This window comes from Strigops habroptila (assembly GCF_004027225.2).
Source record: "Strigops habroptila isolate Jane chromosome 13 unlocalized genomic scaffold, bStrHab1.2.pri S16, whole genome shotgun sequence".
NCBI classification, from domain to species: Eukaryota; Metazoa; Chordata; class Aves; order Psittaciformes; family Psittacidae; genus Strigops; species Strigops habroptila.
Window position 1 is genome coordinate 10192749 of NW_022651054.1, and position 12719 is coordinate 10205467.

A 12719-nucleotide genomic window follows, 5' to 3' on the forward strand; every position below is an offset into this window, starting at 1 on the left:
AGCAAACGTTACCTGGCAGATTGGGATGAGGTGAGTAGTCTCAGCTCTTATTTTTTGGAGGGAGGAACCATGAGCACAGCTGGCACTGGCAAGCAGCAGGAAAAACAGGATTTTACTTAAGATCTTTGAACCTGTAAAGGCAATTTCATGATATTTTTGAGGCCTGATGTAACTTAATGCTTCAGACTAACAGTATAGAAAAGGAATGAAAAACACTGTGGCTTCTCTCTGCAACATCCTTCTAAAATCATATCGTCGTGGTTTATCCCCCATGGCCCATGCAGGTGTGTTTTCCTGCGGGATAACCCCTTGGAAGCCCTAAACCTATTGCTGTGAATGAGCTGGGTCCCTGTTTGCCCGCCCTTTGCCTACCCACTTATGAAATTAAGATGGGTATAAAATAGCACATAATTAGAAGAGCAGCATTTTGGTGTGAAGTTACAGGTTAGGAGTGAGTTGGGGGGGCACGGGGTGTGCTGGATGTGCTTTGAGCCCTTTCTACATCTCCCCTCTCTTTCCCATTGAGGGGTTTTCCAGCCTGCCTGAGCACACACCGCCTTTGGGAATGGGGTCAGCGAGAAACAGCCCTTTGCTGCCCTCGCTAATGGAATGACCCTACTCAGGTCCGTGGGCACAACGTTCCCCTCCTCCCCGGGGGGCTACCGGGAGCAGAGGCCCCGGTGCGCGGAGGATGCCGTGGGGACCGCTTGTCGGTCCCTCCCGCCGGCAGGCGGCGCTGCCGCGCGGGGCGGTTCTGCCAGTCTCAGTGGTCATGTACCCACCCGGAAGCGGCGCGGGGCCCCTCAGTGTCGGTGCCGCCGCCGCGGTCCCGGCTGTGTCCGGGGCTGCGCTCGGTGTGTTCCCGCGGGGCCGGGACCGCCTGAGCCCACGGGGAAGGGCCTTCGGGGCACTAATGGAGCTCACGGCCCGCGTGTGGAGGGCCGCGGGGCTGTCACCCGCCTGCTGCAGGCCGTGGTGGCGGGCGGTGAGGGGCGGCTCGGCCAAAGGTGGGCCTGAGGCAGCACCGGGCCCTGGGGGAGGTGGCGGTCGGCTGCACCCCCCGGCCCTAAAGGAGGGTTTTAGGGCGTCCAGCACCTCCTCCGAGGGCCTGGCCCCACAGAGCCAGCCGCGAGCGGGGTCCTACGAGAGAGGGGCCCGGCAGGCTGCCCCTGCCACCGGGGAGCTGTGGGGCTCCAGAGAGGGCGGCTTGTGGAAGGCGAGGAAGAGGCTGGAGCGAAAGCCTCTGGTGATTGCAAGGACTAAAGGCTCAGAGATCTTGTTTGGGATCGCCCCGTGTTCCCTGGCCCTGTCTCATTCGAGAAGGGACCTGTTCAGGTTGTTCCTCAAGCAGAGCAGCGGCTCCCGGCAGCTTGTGATGAGTGAGTTTGTCCTTCAGGCCACGGCCCGGGGGGTCCCTGTGCACCACGTCAACAGGAGGGAGCTGGATGCTCTTTGCAGAGGTCAGGTCCACCAGGGAGTTTGTTTGGAGGCCACTCCTCTGCGTTTCAAGAGTTTGGAGGAAGCTGAAAACCCTGATTTGGGGGATGAAGCGCGTCCGAACCGGCAGCTCATTTGGCTGGTGTTGGAGCAGATCCAGGATCCCATGAACCTGGGAGCACTGCTGCGCTCCGCGTACTTCTTAGGGGTGGACAGAGTGGTGACGAGCCAGAGGAACAGGTATGGGGCTGGTTGTCTGCTCCTTCAGCTCTGCTCTGTCTTTTCCTCCCAAAGAGGTTTCCCACCTGCATTGCTCGACAGCTGCTTTAGAGGGCTCTTTAGGGCTGAGCTGGAGCTGGATTTGGGGCAGCTGCTGCTTTGCGCTCTGTTCTGCAGGGAGGCTGCAGGAAGTGGTGTTCCAGGCTGGAAAGGAACTTCCTTGGGTACCTTTTGTTGTAACCCATTTTGTGTTTCAGTTGTCCATCGGTGCACAAAACTGATGCAACCCATTTCCTGGGTTAATTTCTGAGCCCTCCTGTTCTCCATAGGAAAATACTCCCACATAGTAAGCAAGATGTCTAGTGGACTAGTTGAAATTGGGTTGCAGAGGCAAGAGATGGAAATAGAGAAACAAAAACTCTCCTGAATTTCCTTTTTTTGCTCTTATATGATGCATTTCCTTTCTTTTTTCCCTTGCAGCTGCCCCTTGACTCCAACAGTGAGCAAAGCTAGTTCTGGAGCTATGGAAGTCCTCGATGTCTACAGCACCGATGATCTCCAGAGCTTTTTGAAGGTAGAGTGATCCATATTTTTTCCCTTTCCTTTCAAGAAACCTCAGATATTGCACGTGATGAACGGAGAGGCCGTACAGAAGGGCTCGGTTATTTGCATGTGCTCCTGCTCTGCATTCCTCTCTGCTGCCGGCGGTCTGTGCTGTCGGACCACCTCTGACGGGTGTGCACAACAGCTCCGTTCCAAAGGTGGGGAAACATGTCCGAGTTGTGGGGCTGTTTCTGGAAGATGGAGGGAGCAGGATAACGCTGTGTCTATGTCCTGAGAGGCTGCGAGCTCGGTGACACGAGGTCTGTGTCCCTTCCTTTCCGTGGGGACCGGAGCTAGCACTGCTGCCTGCAGCACGTCCTGCCTGGTGTGTGTCGGAGGCTGCATCCCAGGGCCCAGGCACATGATGGCAGCATTGGGCAGCCTCTGGAGCAGCGGAGAGAGGAGAAACCAGGGCTGGTGTGAGCTGCTGGGCATCCTTTTACTCTGTACCTGTGTGGTGAGGTGAGACAGGGCCCTTTGCAGAACGTGCTGCAAAAGGAAAGGGAATACACATGGGAAAACGTGATTGGTCTGTGGCACCTTCTGGATGATGGTGAAATGAAAGATACATCAAACACATTGTTATTCAATTGAAACAGCTGGAAGAGTCACTTTGTGACTGTAAATCTTTAATTATTAACATATTGAACCATTGCAACAGTTCATTTAATTGGACCCAGATTCACTCCCCCAACCCTTGGCATTGCCTGGCTGGTGCAAATGTGATGTAAAAGGTGCCAGTTTCACAGGAAATGAAGCTGGCAAGAAACAGCAGCTCCTTCCTTGTTAAAATGGATTTCCAAGACAAATAATAAAAGCTCTTCTGACTAGGGAGCAGGAGGGAAGGCTGGTTCTCTGGGTATGTGAGGCACCGAGTGCTCTGCCTTTTATATGGGCTGAGTTTTGGCATCTGAGTTTGAAAATGTTACTATGGACTTCTGATGGCGGAGCCTGCACTTGAGAACTTCTGCTGTATTGCTCTGTGGATTAGCCTGGTGCTAATTTATTTAACACTACTCTTTTTGTGTGCTTTCCAGGTAAAAACCTTCCTAGAACTGTTTTATGGGGTAAAAAAGCCTTTTTATTACTGTAAAAAAGAAATCTATTTATATACAGGACTTAATTTCTTTGTCAGCTTGAAAAGAAGGCAGGTTTTTAGCATTTCTTTTCCTTTCTAGGCTAAAGCTGCAGAAGGCTGGGAAGTCCTGGGAACAGTCAGCAAGCCTGAGGATGCAGAGAGTATCCCTGTCATCAGCTGCTCGGAATTTCAGTGGAATAAACCTGTTATTATAGTAATAGGTATTGCATTTGGCTGAGCTTTGGGCTTGGTGGAAGTGCATGTGTGAGGAAGCAACAGGGGTGATGTTTCATTCCAAAGCTAGTCGTGGGTCTGTTGCATCACATCCCACTTTGGTCTGGAAAAGAAAAGCTGAGCAAGAAGTAATGGAATGATCTGGCTGCCAATGAAATAGGGAGCCAGAAGAAGATGGGAAGCTGAGAAGCCTCCCAGTAGGAGCTGCAAGAACAAACCAGTCTGTGTAGCTGAACAGGGAGTTTAGCAGCTGCAGGGGGTCTAGGTGGCAGTTTCCAGTGGCAGGACAGGTCTGGGGCAGTGTAGCCACAGGGTGCAGTTTTGCATTGTGTTCTGTGGTGCTTTTGGTCCTCTCCTAGAGTCTTGAACCTGGATTTTCTGTGTTGGCAAACCACAAAGCTGAGTGAGAGACCCAGGAGGTACGTGTTTGCTCTTGCTGTGCTGAGGCTGGAAGGATGAGCTGAGCCATGTCTTTGCTGTGTCATGTTTGCTCTTTACAAATACAGGAATGTGTATCTCTGCCCAGAAAGAAGCATGAGGACGTGTTGCTGGGAATGGTCTGAACACAAAGTTGGCTTTGTGGCATGGAGACCATGACAGAGACCAGTCAGTGGTGGCTTTTGTACCCCTAGGAGAAGGCAGGAGCTGTTGGCTGCTGCGGACCATCAGGAGGAGGAGGTTTAACCTCCCTGCCAGACCTGTGCGCTGTTTTGTAGGCAGGGTTTGGGTTTGTGCAACAGGGAAGGGGAATAGCAGCCTCATGGCAGCTAGAGAAAGAAATTCACCCCAGAGTGCTGCTGTGGGCACCATCGTATGGCCATGCCGTAGCTCTCCCCCTTTGTGTCACCTGGCACAAGAGCCCCTTTGAGCTTTTACTCTTGGAAGTAGTGTCATGCTGGCGACGAGCCATTGAGGGGCTGTAATCCTGCCCCGTGCTGTGGTTTTCTTGGCTCAGAAGAGATTCCTTTAATTAAAATGTTTATTGAACTCCTAGAAATACTGACAAGACAACGCTGCAAATCTGGCATCTCTGCAAGATGTGTGGAGCTATATTACAAAGGGAGCAGGGAGGCTGGCAGCGCTGCTGATGGGCCACAAAGAAATGCATCCCAGAAATGGTGACAACACCAGGAGAAAGGACGGGGGTGAGAGTGGCAGTGGTGTCGTTACCTTGAGTTATGAGAGATTTCTCCAGGAAAAAGTCCAACTATCCTTTTGTCAGGGGAGATTGGAGCCTGATTGGTAGATGCATGAGGAGAGCTCCCGGACCTTGCAGCAGTAATGATTTCAACTCTCTGCTGAGCACTAACTCTTGGCTGAAAAGAAAATTGAACATTACAGTCATCTGATGCTGAGGTGGTTGGAAGAAACATCCTAAATCTGAATATGTAGCTTACCTGCAGCAGAGATAATTCAGCATGGTAGTGAGCTCCTGAGCACTGCACAGATTGTCTTGTAAGTTAAGCATTTGCAGACTTGAATTCACCCTCCTGGCACCTTGCTGGCTTGGCAGAGAGTGATTTGGACAGTCCAGCTTAATGTTGTCTACACTGGAGTCATTGCTGAAGGTGACAGGCAGACTGGCTGCCCGAAAGACTGGGAGCTGTGTGTGAACAGGAACAGATTGGGAGCACTTAAACGTCTGTGTAAGAAGAGTTTCTGGGTAATTTGTTCTTACACCTTCAGTCTTTAGCTCAGGGTTTAAGGCTGTTTGTGGAATTGGTGGGTTTATCTTCTCTCTTCTGCCTGGATTTGAACTTCCTCCACTGGGAACTGCAGTTGTCACACTGGTATTAATTGTAAATGGGGCAGGAAACCTGGTTTATCATTTCAGCCAAGCTCTAGCTTTGCTCTTTGAGGGCTGTCAGTGAAGGATAAAGCTAAGAGATGGGAGTCAAAGATCTGAAGTGGGAAGTGTTTTTGTTCACCAGTATAAACTAGGGTTTAATCTGATTCAGTCAATACTCCCTCCCTCGTGTCACACTGGGCAAGTCTTTTTTGCCCTGAATTTATAGTTCCTCATTATTTTAAGCAGCCAGAGCCATAAAAAGCTTTGTAAAAGCTTGAAGCAAAATTGCTGCCTTTATTAGGAATTTGTAAGACTCTTACCAGGGAGAGGAGAGGATTGCTCCCGGAGCCATCCCACCTCTGGCAATAGCTGCTGTCCCAGTTGGAGAGTCCCACGAGAGTGTGGTTTGAGAGGCTTAGGAGGCAAATATGACTGTAAGTTGTGAAACTTTTCTGTGTTGAATCAGGAAAAAGTAGGATAATGTGTTTTCTTTTCTTGAAGCATCCCTGGAGAGCCACAGTCTTAGCAATGAAGAGGAAGGCTAGGCTAGGGGAGGCCTGGCTTCCATTCCTGTGTTACCCAGGCTTCTCCTGTGACCTTGGGTAACTCACCCAGGCATTGCCTCCACTGCTGGCTTACAGCAGGAGGAAAACAGTGGGATTTTGATTTTTTAGAGGTTAATTTTACTCCAGTCAAAGGATACTTTTGCCTGTATGGCTTATTTTGTGCAGGAAGGTGACGCAAGACGCGTTACTGCAAGCATTCTTTTCCTTACCCAAAGTGCATCGTACCAGGTAAATCACACCAGCATAATGGGATACTGAGTCTAAGATTCCAGTCTGTGAAATGGAAATAACAGCATCTTCCTGCCCTGTGTGGTCAGAGAGGTGTTGTACAGATCAGCACATGGAGATCTGCTGGGGAAGTGCTGGAAGTAGGCACCAGGGGAAGAGTTTTGTGGCAGCTCAGCCCAGGAAGGGGCTTGTTTGCCTTATGGAGGAGTAAGTGGCATAGAAAGTGCCTAAAGATACTTTATGTGCTGCTAAAACTTCAGGTAAGTATCTAAGTTCAGGTGAGACAGCACTGGCCGCACAGGCAGAGGTGCAGAAGCCCCTGGTTGTCAGTCTGTGTCCTGGCACTGCTGTCCCAGCACAAGTCTGGGCTTCAGCTGGGGCCAGGGGTTGACTGTTGAAGGGGAACGTTTGGCTTCCAACCTGCTGAGCCTGTTTGGTTGGAGGGTGAGCACAGAGCCTTTGAAACGAGCTGGCTGTTCCTGCAGCCATGTAGCTGTCTGTGTAGCATTAAATAATGAATGTGGAAGAATTCTTTGGGGAGCCGAGCGGGCTGGGAGGTCTGTGGTCTTCTGCATTCTCACTTGTCTGCGTGCAGGATTGTTTAAAGCCTCTCCCTTTCCATTTCCCTTTGTGACAGTGTGAGTCAAACAACTATTAATGACCTGGGATAGATTTCAACTCTGTTTCACCAGTGTATCAGCCCAAACATATCAGGGCTGTTGGATGGTTTAACAACTAATCAATTGAAGCCTCTGGTTAAACTGTCTGCATTCACAAGTTGCACCCAGATGGTGGTACTGTGTGCTGAAAAGGCTGAACCCGTCACTATCGATAGGGATGTGGGATTTGCTGGACCACGTCAGGCCCGTGGCCTCTTGGCTGCCTCATCCCTTTGGCAGCAGCCTGTGTATGTGGACACGGTGGCTGCTTGCATTCAGGCTACAAAGCTCTGTGCTGTATGGTCTGCGTGCAGGTGTGGTGCACTGGTATTGTTCAAAACCACTTCACATACTGGACGACAGAACTGGGGAGGCTGGAGTGGGCCAGGAAGGTGCCACTCTCGCCTCTGGTGGTTCTTGGCTGTTGCTGCATGGGAGGTGGCAAGGTTGCTGGTGAGCTTTGGGGTAAAGGTGTAGTTGTGGCAGAACATTAGTAAGGACTTTACTCAGGAGGGGGGAAAAGGGATGTAGCAGCAGCTGTGAGCTGACCTGAGTGTCTTTCTTCTGCAGGTAACGAAGGGGATGGGCTGTCCCTAGAGACACAGCTCCTGTGCCATCGGATGCTGGCCATTCCCCCTGGCAGAGCCCTTCACCCCGGGATCGAGTCACTGAACGTCTCTGTTGCTACTGGTGAGAATGGTTCTGGGCACAAAAGCATCACAGTCCAATTCTCTGTATTTAAAACTCAAACCTCCAGGCCTGCAGAATGATTCTCTTGTGGTTTAAAAAATATTTTTCTTTCTTTTTACTTTCCTACAGGTATTCTCCTGCACTCCATCTGCAGCCAAAAGCTGAAGCCCGGTGACTGAAATGCTTTATTTGGTGGTGGAAGCTGCTCGGCGTTTTGCGGCTGTGCTCTGTGGATATGGAAGTGCCCTTTTCAGGGTCTTCATCATCACTGCAACTTTACGGGGAGAGGCACTGGCCTGAGCTCAGCTTGGTTGGCACATCAGAACCCTGGCTTAATGCTGAGGTCAGACACTTGTGTGTACTGGGTACCACCTCCCATCAACACTTCAGAGGAGAGGCTGTAAGGAATGGAAGCAAAGGTAGTTTTTTAAAGCAGACAGCCATATCCTTCAGTTCCTGCAGTAAAATTCCTGGTGGTGGCTGTGAGACTTGTGCTGTTGCACAGGGGACTTTGTACATTGCTCGTGCTGTGGAGAGAACTTGGGTTCTAGGTGAGAAACTGCTCGGCAGGTGCTGCCATTGGGAGTGCCCTGAGCCCACCACCCCCTTAGCAGCCCAGAGGGTGCTGGTGAGAGCCAGGTATGATTTGGGACTACTCAGTAGCAATTTCCTCATGATGAGGCGGTTTCTCTGTTACCTATTGCTGCTTGAATGACTGAAAACACCTCAGTGTTGTATTCGGTTGTAAACAGGTCTTCAGCCCTGCCAAAGGATGGACATGAGCTGTTAGAAAACAGCTGTAGTGGGAAAACCCACTGTCCATTGCAATAAAGCCTCCAAAAAGATTGGTTGTAGACTTGAATCAATACTTTTTGTGTCATATATAAATCCAGAGTGTGACTAGTGAAACAGAGAACTGCCTTCAGGTTGGAAGAGGAATCAGGAGCTTGTTCTCTTCTTCCAGGGAAGTTTCCTTTCCATGGTGGACCTGATCTTTCTGGGTGCTGGGCTGCCCTAGCACCACCATCCTGCTGATGGCATGGGCAGTGGGGTGAGGGTGGCTTCATTTGCCAGATATCTTGGTTGAAACCAGGCTGAATTACTGAGAACCAAATGAATGTTATCACTTAGCACCTTAATTATTTTATTTAGCTGCTGTGGCCCTTTGCATACGATTCCTCATTAACACTTAATTTACAGTGCCCTTTAGGGATAATTTCAAACAATTCAGCTTAGTCTCCCCCTTCCCCCCTTCCAAATGAACAAGTAAATCACTCACAGTGACTAATTAGGACTTTCCTTTCAGCTAAATGAAGTCTGTAAACCTGTCTGTGGATGTGGAGGCTTTTCACATGTGTCCCTCCAAGGGCCTGGCCGTGGGGCTTGCGATGCCTCAGGTGCCTGGGATGGGGACAGGGCAGGATGTGGAGCTCCCGAAAGGTGCTGAGTCCTCACTTGTGTGGCTGTAGCTCTGATGGAGAGGGTGCCTGCCGTGGTGGCACATACCCTGAGCTGTGTCTGCCCCTTTGCCCTCTCCAAGGACAACCCCCAAATCCCTCTGAACAGACAGCAGTTGTGCCAAGCAGGGCTTTGTTGTCCAAATCTGAAGGCAAGCTGGTGACTGAGCAACAGTAGCATTGCTGGGGTGACACCTCTTGCATTTTGTGGCCTGAATTGTGTCTTTTCTTTCCTTTTTTCCTGTTTTAATGCTGAAATAAATCATCCGGGGGCTGAGGGGCTGCAGACCAGCCTCGCGACACATGTCTCACCATGGGTGCCCCAGCAGAGGGTGCCAGTGGCTCAGATTTGCTCATTCTCAGAGGAAAGATTCAGCACTTGGGGCTGACTGAATCCTTCCTTTGGAGCAGCAGGGATGAGGATAAAGCAGTTTCTTTATTCTTGACCTATAGGTAAGTATATACATTTCCAATTTCATAGGAACTGCTGCTTCTCCTTTTATTTTCTTACTTATTTGAGCAGTACTTTAACAGAGAAGGCACTTCTGGCTTCATGTGTGTTTGGGAAAGCCGGATGTTGTAGGACTCTGCTCAGCCATTCCAAATGAGGAGGCAGGTGAGTAACAATGGAGCAGCTACTTCTAAAAGGCTCCCCAAAAGCTTTGAAACCTCAGTGCCCACAGCAGTTCTCCCAACAGGGTGATGTGGTGGATGGAAGTTCCCACTTGTCCGTCAGTCCAACAGCCATCACGACTCCCCTGCAGATTTCCCTGTGCAGCCGCTGTATCCGTGGAGCACCTTGATTCAGCACTGGGTTTTCAGGCAAGGATTACAGCGAGTTGCATGAGGCTTGAATTTTAAGAGACAGGAATTTAAGCGTGTAACTAGGGCTGCAGCTCAGCCTTCTTTGCTTGAGAGCTGCAATACAGGCTCCTGTGAGTGCAGTAAATCCCACTCTGGATGGCTCTGCTGTTCCCATGTAGCCTGTTTCCCTTGGTGGTAAGTTCTGGCCTCACTTTGTCTCACTGGGATCCCTCCTCTGGCCAGCTTTTGGATGTATCTGCCATGGCTGATGCTTTCTCCTCCTGCTCCAGGCTGAAGCCTGTGAGGAGTGCAGGGACCTCTGCACACTCACACCTTTGGAGATGGAGCTTTGTGCTGTGTGACTTGCCCCTGATCTAATAAATGCGAGCCATTAATTGGATCATTGCCCACTTCTCCAGTTAATTTCCTGGGTATTTTTAAATGTTAAAATGTAGTTTTTATAGTCTTTCATTATTTTTAGCCTTAAGCTTCACTATAATCGTCCCTGTAATGTAACTGTAAAAAACTCCCAGCGTTGTATCATAAAAGGAGGACATTAATTGTCATTTTTTGTGTACATCAGCAAGATCAAAACATGCTTCCTGATTACTTCTGTTTGTACATACAGTCTCTTTGATATTTAGATATGGAGAAAGTGTGCGTGTGTAATGTGAAAGTCAGCTCTTCCCTCCCTGCTGCTTGGCAGAGGCTTATTTACCAAATTGAGTTTAAAATTTAGTCAGTGCCCTTCCAAAATGATTTCTTAACAATCAAAGTGTCTCTGAGCACAGTGGCATGATATTTGTCCCCCTTGGTTCAGAAGATGCGTGCCGTGCCTCGGCCTTTTTGTGCTCAGACAGGGGCAAACACAAACCTTTTCATCTCCCAAAATCACCTCCAGGGAGAATTGGCTGCAAGAGAAACTCGTGCCCTGGATTTCACTTTAGTGCACAGATTAGTAACACAGGGAAGAATCCTATTCCATCTAATCCATCACTGGGTTGCAATGAGGATTCCTGAGGCTGGATTTGGGACAGGGAACACCCTTCCTTGCAAAGCTTGGAAGGGCTGAAGGGAACAACCTGGGGTGTTGCTGGAGCCCATAGGCCCCTTCCTTGCTGGCGGTGAGGAATCCTCTGCCGTGCCACAGCCCTGCTCCCAGTTTGTAAATGTAATCAACCTTGAGGTCTTGTTACTTCCACAGGTGCAATTAACATCACCATCTGCTAATCCCTGATTAACGATGTTTACAAATATGCTACAACATGTTAAAATGTGCTGGCACTATTATTTCCTTTCCCTTTTTCTCCTCTCCCTGTTCCGTTGCGGCTTTCCCGGCGGAGGCTTCCTCGTATCCCACCCTTAATGCACAGACATTTTGGTTTCACTCTTTAGAAGTCCAAACCAGCTGTAGGAATGACAAGTGCAAATCAGAAGGTTAGTGCTGCTAAATGGGATTTAATTGCACGGGGGTTGAGGTACCAACTGCTGAATCTGAATAATAAAACTTTGTGGGGAGCGACATACGGTGCGGCTTAAAGTGTATTTTTATTGATCATCCCACAACTGATGTGTTAATGGGAAGAGAGGCTTTGCTTTGGGTTTCATATCGATGTGGAGTTGTAATAATGTCACACAGGAATATTGTGGAGGGGTTTATAATATAAAAAAGAGTGTTTTCTATTAACTGCCACCTTCTTTTCAACGGAGAGAGGAATACATTATAGCCCTACTGTATGTCCTCCAGATCTAGGTTACGTGTAATTGCTCAGTAATTGGTAGAACCATGTAAAAGCCATGGTATTTGCTAGTAAACCCTCCTAAGTTACCATGAAATTGAAGTGTGATATTTATTCTCTACAAAACTTGCTACCCAAATATCGTGTACGATCAGGTTTGGTGTCTCTACAGTGGCTGTGCTGTGTGTAACGCCTGCACCCCCCTGGATTTGCACTGGTATCATCCATCCTAAGGGCTGGAGAGGTTTGACCGGGAGGTTCAGGGGTTATTTTGCTTCAAGGGAAGATGCTTTAACCTCCCTGAGGCTTCAGGCTCAGGATTATTACACTTATTTCAACTCAAAATGATGGAGGTTTGGAGGTAGCTGAAGAAGTTTGTGTGTTTTCAATGGAATGGTAATTACATGTCTGATGGTTTTGAAGCCTTTGGAGATAAAGGATGTGTCAGTATTCTCGGGGTATATCTGCAGGTCACTTATATCTTAGCTTCAAGCTGGAGAAGAGAAGGCTCCTTAAGGGGATGCCTTAGAGCAGCTCCAGTGCCTAAAGGGGCTCCAGGAAACCTGGAGAGGGGCTTTGGGCAAGGGGTGTAGGGACAGGACAAGGGGAATGGCTTTAACCTGCCAGAGGGGAGATTGAGATGAGCTCTGAGGCAGAAGCTCTTCCCTGTGAGGGTGCTGAGGCACTGGCACAAGGTGCCCAGAGAAGCTGTGGCTGCCCCATCCCTGGCAGTGTTCAAGGCCAGGTTGGACACAGGGGCTTGGAGCAACCTGCTCTAGTGGAAGGTGTCCCTGCCCGTGGCAGGGGTTGGAACTGGAGGAGCTTTAAGGTGCCTTCCAGCCCAAACCGTTCCATGGTTCTTGTCAAGGAGAATGTTCAAAATTGTTCCCATCTTGGCAATTTCCATGATTTAACCCCAGTTGTGGCTTAGACACCTCCAGCCCCATTGCTGTGTGTGGGCTCACGTGTGAGGAGCCCACACTCCTGACTTTTTCCCTCTGATGAAGTTCTTTGCCCCCTCCTGCAACAGGGCTGGGTGTGTTCAGCGGTGACTCCTTATCACCCACCACATGGCTTTAAACATGGGCAAAAGTAATTGCTTTGCTTGTGATCAATAGTTTTATATACCTTAAAAATATAACAACATGCTTTGAATTGATGCAAAGTTAAACCTGCCAATTCTTTTTTTCCTCAGTAGCCTGTTTTAGAAGCTGCA

General features: G+C 49.5%; 1 protein-coding gene across 2 annotated transcripts; it reads left to right on the plus strand.

Annotated features, from left to right (window-relative positions):
• Positions 1-768: 768 nt before the first annotated feature.
• Positions 769-10658, plus strand: MRM1 (mitochondrial rRNA methyltransferase 1). 2 transcript variants are annotated; one of them, XR_003989516.1, is made up of 6 exons: positions 769-1677; positions 2137-2230; positions 3438-3558; positions 7384-7503; positions 7633-8554; positions 8810-10658. XR_003989516.1 is itself a non-coding variant. In XM_030472217.1 (5 exons), the coding sequence occupies exons 1-5, from the start codon at positions 773-775 to the stop codon at positions 7680-7682; spliced, it is 1290 nt and encodes a 429-aa protein (XP_030328077.1). In that variant the 5' UTR covers positions 769-772; the 3' UTR covers positions 7683-10658. The 2 variants fall into 2 exon arrangements, 1 of the variants encoding a protein (XP_030328077.1); XM_030472217.1 differs by having other exon boundaries at positions 7633-10658.
• The last annotated feature ends 2061 nt before the right edge of the window (positions 10659-12719 follow it).